Source organism: Pteropus medius, unplaced genomic scaffold, assembly GCF_902729225.1.
Source record: "Pteropus medius unplaced genomic scaffold, Ma_sr-lr_union100, whole genome shotgun sequence".
Lineage (NCBI taxonomy): Eukaryota > Metazoa > Chordata > Mammalia > Chiroptera > Pteropodidae > Pteropus > Pteropus medius.
The window spans coordinates 836,637-845,389 of record NW_024347852.1 but is presented as its reverse complement, the minus strand read 5'-3'; the positions used below and the strand labels follow the sequence as shown (position 1 = coordinate 845,389).

Here is an 8,753-nt window from a genome sequence, read left to right as displayed (position 1 = left end):
GACTATAGTTAATAATACAGTACTGAGTACTGGAAAGTTGCTAAGGGTAGATCTTCAGTGTTCGCACCACCAAAGGAAAAAAAAAAAGATGTTAACTATGTGAGATGACGAACCTATGAATTATCTTGAGTTTCGTAATCATTCCACGATGTATATTGTTTATCAAATCATCATGTACACTTTATAGATATACAATTATATTTGTCGATTATTCCTCCGTAAAGTTGGGGGGAGCCCAGAATCAAAGACCAGAATACTATTAATTTGAATTGATTTTTAATGACAATAATAAATTGCACTTGGAGCCTTAAAAAGGAGAGTAGATGAGATCTCTCAGGGGAGAGAGAGAGAGGGGCTGGTTTTCTAGGGCCTGGGTGGATGTCATGATGGGAGAAACATCCCCGACACACTGGAAATCTGAGGATTTGGGACTTGACAAGAACGGGGATTCTGCGGGGAGTCAGGGGAGACTTCAGAGGCTGCTACCCACCCCGCTCAAACTTAGAGATGATAAGGTACTGCAAACCTGGGATCTAACTGCCAAGGCCCCGGGCTCAGTCCTGGCTCCTCTCAGGCCTCCTCCTCTGAGGGCCCCACTGCAAAGGCAGGAAGTACTGCCTGAGGCTCAGTTTCCGGTTTCCGCTCTCTCTCTCTCCGCTCTGAGTGTTTTGGCACTGCCCAGCCACCCCTCACTCCCAGGGACCTTCCCACTTGGGCCTTGCGGCACTTTCACTTCCCCCAGGTGCCCAGCCCCTGCCCCAGAGCGGGGGAGCACCTGGTCTACACTCGTTGCCAAAAACAGGACGCAGACTCTGAGAGGGGGTATTGACGGAAGGGGTGGGGGTGGGGGGGTGGGGTGATCAACAGAAAAGGCCAAGCACTGAGAGAAGAGAGAAGCCAAAGAAGAGAGAGAAGACAGAGACCCTGAGGTTGGGGGAGACAGAGACCCAGAGAAAGAGGGGGACAGAGACTCGGAGAGAGGATAAAGACCCAGAGAGAAAGGAGCAGACCTGGAGAGGGGAGGACAAAAGACCAAAGGCCAAGTAAGTGGGCCAGAGATGGATGCAGACATGGCAGAGCTCAGCAGGCAGTGAGGTCAGAGTGTCTGTGAGGTCAGCTGCTGTCCACGGCCAGCATGGGGTCCTGGTGTCCAGAGCAAGTGGGTACAAGTAGATCAGGAGTCCCTGTCGGTCCTCCGGCCTGGGGTAGGAAGGCCTGGGAGGGACTGCCCGGTGTGTCCTTGATGTCCACAAATTCCAAGGCCCCTCAGGAACTGGTATGTGTGTCCCAGAGGGGCAGGTGAGGGAGACAGGGAAAGAGACAGAGGAGAAAGCCACCTCGTGTGTAGAGGGAGGGGGCGAGACTCCGCCCCTGGAACTTCCTCTTTCTCTGTGTTCTTCCTTTCTCTCTTTCTCTCACAGCTCCTTTCTGCCTGTCTCCCTCAGTGCCAACTCCTCTTCTGGTCACTCACCCCTCTAGGCAAAGATGTCGGCCCAAGACAGCTGCCTCAGCCTCATCAAGTATTTCCTCTTCGTTTTCAATCTCTTCTTTTTCGTGAGTTGCCTCATGGCTCCCCAGCCCCCCGGCCCCAGCCCCTGCCGCAGCCACCCCACCCTTCAAATCCCCACTCACCCATCACTGTATTCTCATCTCCTCTCCCCAGGTACTAGGCAGTCTGATCTTTTGCTTCGGTATCTGGATACTCATGGACAAGACCAGCTTCGTGTCATTTGTGGGTGAGGGGGCCGGGGCAGTCGGGGAGGGCCTTCCTGGAGCAGGCATGGACCCAGACTCCCGGCAAGTGGCCTCCTGGTGTCTCCCTTGTCCCAGGGAGCCCCACGGTGCCCAGCTCCCTAGTCAGGTCCCAAGCTCTGCTGTACCATTCGCCACTGCTGTGTCTCTCTGAGCCTCGGTGTCTGCCTCTGACAAACGAGTTGTGCATACCACTAGTAATAATAACAGCCATTTCTCAGGTACTTCCTATGTGTCAGATCTCGTGCGGATGCTCATCAGATCCTCCCACAAACCTTCCCTTCTCTTGAGGTTCAGAGAGGGGAAGTCACTTACTGGATGTTATACAGTAAGGAAGTACAAGAGCAGATATAACACTAATACTAACAGTAGAAAATAATGGGGTTATAGTCAAACTCTTAACGGCTCGTAATTAAGAAGTGTTCGCCTGTGTCGAGGACTGGGTTGAACACATGACTCCTGGGTGTCCCTCGAAACCCCTCCAGGAAATAGATATAGTTATCCCCTAGGCTGCAGAGAGGTTAAAGTGACTGATCCAATGTCACAGATGTGGCGGGGCTGAAGCTGTTGGGAGTGAGGAGGATCTGAAGGAAGAAAGAGAGGCTGAGAGACAAGAGGGAGAGACAGAGGAGAGAATTCCAGAAGGAGAGGCACAGAGACTCAGGGTGGGGTGGGGACAGAGACCCAGAGCACAGGGTGCCATAATGGAGAAAGAGACCCCCCAGGATACTGCTCCCAATTTTATAGGCTGCAGGGGTAGGGAATGGGGCTGCCTGGAGCTGTACACACGGGGCCCAATGTCTGCTCTCACCTCCCCCAGGCTTGTCCTTCATGCCCCTGCAGATCTGGTCCAAGGCCCTGGCCGTCTCAGGAATCCTCACCATGGGCCTTGCCCTCCTGGGCTGTGTAGGGGCCCTGAAGGAGCTCCGCTGCCTCCTGGGCCTGGTGAGTATGCCGTCCGCTCTCCACCCCAGGACCACCCACCTTAGATAGAACTCTTGCATCCTGGGGAGGGGCTCGGCCTGACCTCTCCACTCTGCCCCCCAGTATTTTGGGATACTGCTGCTCCTGTTTGTCACGCAGATCACCCTGGGGATCCTCATTTCCACTCAGCGGATCCGGGTGAGCTTGCCTTCTCCACCTTTCTCCTCTGGCGGATGGATAGCGGGTGGGCGTGGGGTGGGGGTTGGAAAGAGACGGGAACAAAGGCAGACAGGGATTGACGTCAAGAGAAGCATCAGAGACGGGCGGAGGAAGAGAGAGAAACAGACACGAAGACAGAAAAGATAGAGACTGACAGACATAAAGAGGGAGATAGAGACAGGGAGAGGCGGAGAAAGACCGACGCTGACAGAAGAAGACGCACATAGCGAGACAGAGCTCCAAAGGGAAACAAACAGAAAAAGAGAGAGAAAACGCACGGAGACACAGAGGCTCCGAGGAAGAGATAGAGACCTAATGATGAGATCGTAGGAGATCGCGAGAGAAACAGAAAGGCTGACGATAAAAACGAGCAGAGAGATTTTGAGAAGCAAGGACATTGCCAGCCATTCAGTAAGGAACCGTCGCCAACATAAAGATGCTCAGTGAGGAACCGTCGCCAGCATAAAGATGCTCAGGGACCCCTGGGGCCGAGACAGCCGGAGAATAGCTGGACTGGGTCCGGGCAGATGGAATGGGGAGCGGGCTGGGGGTCCAGCCTCACTCTCGGCCTCTCAGCTGGAGCGGAGAGTGAAGGACATCGTGCAGGAGACGATCCAAAACTACCGCGCCAACCCGGAGCAGACGGCGGCGGAGGAGAGCTGGGACTACGTGCAGTTCCAGGTGCGTGAGGCCCCACCCCCCTCCCGCCTGGACGTGTACCCCTCCCTCTAGCTCTGGGACACCGACGTGGCTCCGCTCCCTGCCTGGAGAAGACTCCGGCCCCACGTAGCCGGTACCCCAGCTCCAGGACCCTAATGTAACCCTACCCCCCCCACCCCCACCTCCTGCCGCGCCGGACGTGGCCCCGCCCCCTAATGATAACATATCTGGCCCCAATGTGGCCCAGACCACAGCTCCCACACCCAGACCCTGGAGAGACTCCGCCCTCAGCCACAAAGCCCTAGTGTGACCACACTCCCTGGCCTGTAGTGACTCTGGCTCCCAGGGGACCCAGCCCACGTGGGCCTCTATTCCCTGGTCACTCCCGTGGCCCCGCCTTCCCATCCACCTGTCTCCTGCGGCTGAAATGCACTGCCCATCCAATCTTCGGTCCACGGCGTCACTCTGCAGCTTCACCTCCAGCCCCAGGTCCTCTAATGTCCCCTGCCCCTGGCCCTGGCCCTGTCGTGACCCCAGCCCAGCCCACCACTTAGCCCGCTCCTGCCAACATGACCTCATGCCATCACCCAGTCCCCTGATCCCCCAAATCGTCTTGCATCGCTCCAGTCCCGGTCCCTCTGACTCTGTCCCTCTCCCAGCTGCGCTGCTGCGGCTGGAACTCTCCTGAGGACTGGGTCCGTGTCCCCAGCCTGAGCAGCAACGAGTCAGAGACGTACCGCGTGCCCTGCTCCTGCTATAACTCATCTGCGACCAACGACTCCTCAATCTTCGATAAGATCTCGCTCCCCCAGTTCAGCCGTTTGGGGCCAGTGGCGCGGCCCCGACACAATACAGACATTTGCGCGGTCCCGGCAAGCAGCTACACCTACCGTGAGGTGGGCAGGGTTTGGGAGCTGGAACCGCTGGAAACGGGAGGGGCGTGGCCCGAAGGAGGCGGGGCCTCAGTGCGTGGGCGGGGTCTGCAAAGAGGGTGGGGCTTCGAGACAACGGTACAACAGGAAAGGCAGAACCCCTGGACGGGGCGGGGCCTAAAAGATCTAGGTGAAAGGGGAGGACCTGGAACGCCAGATGCCTCGGGATGGGGAGGATTGGGCCCCGCGGGGCCGAGACTAAACCCTGGTAACTAGGGAAACGGGGCGGTGCCTGAATGAGGGGTGAGAGCTGCGCTGAGAACGGTGGGCCAGGGCTTGAGGGCGCATCCCAAGAAGAACCCATCTTTAACCTTTCTCTGCTTTCCCAGGGCTGCGCGCGGAACCTCCAGAACTGGTTGCACAACAATTTCATCTCCATAGTGGGCATTTGCCTGGGTGTCGGTCTCCTCGAGGTAATCCGGGCCCGCCCCCACTCCCGATTGGCCCTACAGTCCCTAGATAGCCCTGCCGCATATCGCGTGTCCGCCCAGGCTCTGGGAAAGGCGCATGCGTGATAGAGCATCAGCGATCCAAGTCCTTCTGTCGCTCCACCTGGGAGGAGACCTAGCCTGTGAGCCCTAACTGGTTGCACGCAGGCATTCCCACCCTCCCTCACGAGGCTCCCACGGGCCTCCTCGGCGGAGCACAATATCCCTCCCCTTTCCCCGCAGGTGAGTGTGGCAGGGCTGAGCCTGCTACTGCCACGCAGAGCGCTCGGCCGGGAACCCCAGCCACAGGTGCAGGGCGCGTGCGGTTCGAGCCCCGGGCCCAGCCTGAGCGCTGATGGCGGTAGCGGGCGCGGTGGTGTGCTGAGCAGCAGCGGGCGTAGCGGCAATCTGAGGGGTGGCTGGAGCATGGCCCACGCCTGCCCCAATTGGGGGGACAAGGCCCCGCAGGGCAAGCTGCCCATGGCCCTGGGTCCCTGGCCGCTTTGGGATCAAGACGAGGAACAGCCTGAGACCGGGAGCGTGGGCACAGAGGTGGAGGCCGCCGAGGTGCAATTAGAGGCGCAGGCAGAGGGGGAGACAGATGAGCTTCCGGAATAAAAGACCCTGGGCTTGCTCCGGATCTCGCTCCTTCCCAGGCTCTAGACCTGCATTAGACGCAGCTGGATCCCCCGCTCCCCGACCCTGTATCCACCCTCTCCTGCTCCTCCGCATCTTTGGTGTGACCCCATGACCACCTGCCCTTTCACCCGTAGCTGTACCATTCTTTTCTTCCCCGGACCCCAGGCCCAGTTCTCCCTCTAGCCTTGCCCCGTCCAGTAGCGGCCCGGTTTCTTCACCCTATTTAACCCCTGACTTCCTCCGGACTACCCCACCCCACCACTCTCTTAACGCCACCCACTCCGCCTCTCTGACTGCGTCTCCTTTCTCTATAGCTCAGCTTCATGACGCTCTCCATATTCCTGTGCAGAAACCTGGACCAAGTCTACGACAGGATCGCTCGGTACCGCTAGGCCCCACCCTTCCCAAAGTCCCGTCCTGACCCCTTCAAGCGCTCAGAGCACTTACTTCCTTGTCACCTGTAAATATCTGTTTAACCCCTAGTTCTCCCCAGACATTAAGCCCTCCGCCTCCACATTACCCCCCACACACTGCTGTCACCTCTCCCACGGGAACTGGGGCTTCCGGCCCCCAGTTTCCTGTCCCCAAAGATACCTCATTTGTTTCCGGGCCTCATCAGTTAGCCTACCACTTCCCACAAGATTATTTTTCACCCAAACCCCAAATAAATCCCCTGTGTTTTGGTAAAATAGCTTTATCCTCTGTCAAAACGCAAACCAACACACTTGGAGTGGGGGGTGGGGGGCACACAGTCGAGCTCACGTAGAAGAGGGGATGACATTAAAAAGCCTTACCCCACTGTTGGCCCAGCTGAGAAAAAGTCATGACCCTAACACCCACTTATAAATATCTCTTGTTATATTTAAAAAAGAACAAAATTTTTTTCCAAGGCCCCCTTGGCTCTGCTCCTGCACGGAAAGGGTTAACCTTCAATATTCGCTATCAGGGTCACAAGGTGGAGGAGGTCAGGAGAGGCAGACTGGGAAAGGAAGGGCTGAACGACAGAGAAGGACAAGCCGATGTGTAACTAGGGCTCTCTAAAACACCCACGACAGTAGGGGGAGGGCCCCTGTTAGAGACTGAGAAGCCAGTCCCTGACACCCTGGAGTGATCTGTCCTTTCAGACAACCCTGTGAGGTCCCAATATCAGGGTCCATCCTTCCCTCTCAGTCCTTGGCCGTGAGGCTCACCACCCAGCTTTTATGGTCCCCTTCTAATAGGGAGCAGCTCCCTCCCCAGATAAGCATGAGGAAAGCCGGAGGTCCTTCCTGGGAGGAGGGCATTCTGGGGTGAGCCACTTTTGGGGTCCCCCTTCAGTCCCTGACCAAGCGGTAAATATGGTGCTGGGCTCCCCGCTCGCTAGTGGAGACCTCAAAGACGTAGGCGGTGCACAGCAGCAGCTCCTGGGTGTCTCTGTTGGTCACCACCTGCCAAGGAGGCCAGGAGAAGGGGGTTATTCTTGGCAGGGGGAGAAGGGACCACCACGCCCTCCCACTGTTATCATGAGATACCCAGGAAAGGGGGCCCCCCCACGTCACACCTCCCAGGTAGAGGGGATGCCCAACATGTTGGGTTCTCCGTTTGAGGGGCCTCACATCAGATGATATATATCACCTTACAGAGTCAAAGGAGTCCCCACCACATCCCATTCTCCAGGTGAAAGGGGTCCCCGACTCAGCACATTCCCCAAAGTTAAAGGCATCCTACCATATCATGTCCCCTCCCTGTGAACGGGGTCCCCTTAGCTAAGGATGCACCCCGCGTGTCCTCCAGGTCAGCATCCCCTCACGAGAATGCTATAGAGTGCCCACTGTGTCAGTGTCCCAGGTGCAGGGGTCCCCGGGGTCGAGGGTTTGTGCTGGGCGCCCCCCCACCACCACATCCGGGTCCCCGCTCCGGCCCAGCCGCAGCGCATCACCTGAAGGATGGTGAAGTTCTCCAGGACGCTATTCATCATATAGCGCTCAGGCAGCTGTCGCAACTTGTGCAAGAAATTCACCAGGTACTCGCACATGGGCGAGCGCAGCAGGCGGTACACGAACCTGCCGTCCTCGAGCTGGGCGCGCTCCGTCTGAACCAGGGGACAGGGAGCGGGGAGGACGGTGACTGAGACACAAACAGGGGTCACCCTAGGAACCCAGCCCCACTCCGTGCCCCTCAGATACCACGCCCACTCCCCACCGCTATCTTCCCTCTTGCCTCGCCCCATCCACGGTGACCAGAGATGGGACCCGGAACCCTCGGCTGTCCAACTCAGTATTGCCGAGCCCGCAAACTAGGGACCCCGAGCGCCTAAGAGCCGTGTTCTGACCCCTCAAGGACCCCCAGGCCCTCAGATGCCCTCAAATCCTCCAGAGACCCTTCACAGGATCTCCAAACTCTATGACCTCTGAACTCGAGACCCCGCAAGTCCTCAGAATCCTTAGGTGCGAGCCCTGGACCTCCTTGCCTTGAGGATTCTTCCATATCCACAAGAATTTTTTGAATCTGAGTGACTGTAAATCTCTGTCCCACGCATTACCTTTGAAACCTCAAAGTGACCCCGACACGTGACTTTAGAACTCCATATCAGCTCTAAGTCGATGCATTAAACCCCCTAGAGGCTGGGACACCCCACCCCCACCATGAAGACCCCCGCTAGGTGCCTGAGCTGTCATGGTTTCTGGTCCATTTAAGTCTGCACCCCCAAAGTGGCTGGTGGCTGGGCGCTCACCTGCGCGGAGCTCCACCCCTCCGGCCTCACCTCCACCTTCTCCACCACCTGCTTGCCGAAGGAGCAGACCTTGGAGGAACAGGTGAGGGTCATGTGCTCCAGGCTCTCGTACTGGCTGCTCACGCCATAGAAGCCACCACTGCTGCCACCGGCCCCCACCTCCTCGCCACTAGGGCCCCAGTTCAGGTCCGCCTGAGGGATGGGGAGACGGGTAAATTGGAAGGGACGTCCCTTCTAACATGGGAACTCTGCCCCATGGCCTGGCTTCTCCCATTTGCCCCTGAAGTTCCCACCTTTCTTCCTTGGCGTAAAGTCCTCACCTCTCCGGGGGGCCGGTTTCTGAAGAAGGCCCACGCTTCCATCAGTGCTGGAGAAGCCCAAGTCCCCCGCATTGTCCTGTCCCTCTCTCCCCAGTGAGCCCCCAACAGAGGGACCCCAGAATTCAACTTTTGTCCCCTAAAGGCTCCAACTCAAGATTTCAAAGCC

At 57.6% G+C, this 8,753-nt stretch overlaps 2 protein-coding genes across 4 annotated transcripts in view; one reads left to right on the top strand and one right to left on the bottom strand.

Moving 5' to 3' along the window:
- The first annotated feature begins 720 nt into the window (after window positions 1-720).
- Window positions 721-6,243, top strand: CD37 (CD37 molecule). 3 transcript variants are annotated; one of them, XM_039878686.1, is made up of 9 exons: window positions 721-822; window positions 1,480-1,554; window positions 1,664-1,736; window positions 2,573-2,697; window positions 2,800-2,874; window positions 3,472-3,576; window positions 4,215-4,451; window positions 4,817-4,900; window positions 5,869-6,243. In XM_039878686.1, the coding sequence occupies exons 2-9, from the start codon at window positions 1,486-1,488 to the stop codon at window positions 5,944-5,946; spliced, it is 846 nt and encodes a 281-aa protein (XP_039734620.1). In that variant the 5' UTR covers window positions 721-822; window positions 1,480-1,485; the 3' UTR covers window positions 5,947-6,243. The 3 variants fall into 3 exon arrangements, with proteins under 3 accessions (XP_039734620.1, XP_039734618.1, XP_039734619.1); XM_039878684.1 differs by lacking the exon at window positions 721-822 and adding an exon at window positions 905-1,043 and having other exon boundaries at window positions 1,422-1,554; XM_039878685.1 differs by lacking the exon at window positions 721-822 and adding an exon at window positions 911-1,043.
- A 148-nt stretch (window positions 6,244-6,391) lies between these two features.
- The window catches only part of TEAD2 (TEA domain transcription factor 2), a 13,957-nt gene continuing 11,595 nt past the window's right edge, over window positions 6,392-8,753 (bottom strand). Inside the window, exons 10-12 of the mRNA XM_039878718.1 lie at window positions 8,298-8,498; window positions 7,473-7,625; window positions 6,392-6,981 (exon numbers count right to left, since the gene is read on the bottom strand). Coding sequence (XP_039734652.1) covers window positions 6,868-6,981; window positions 7,473-7,625; window positions 8,298-8,498 — 468 coding nt within the window. The 3' untranslated portion in view covers window positions 6,392-6,867. The remainder of the gene's footprint in view (window positions 6,982-7,472; window positions 7,626-8,297; window positions 8,499-8,753) is intronic.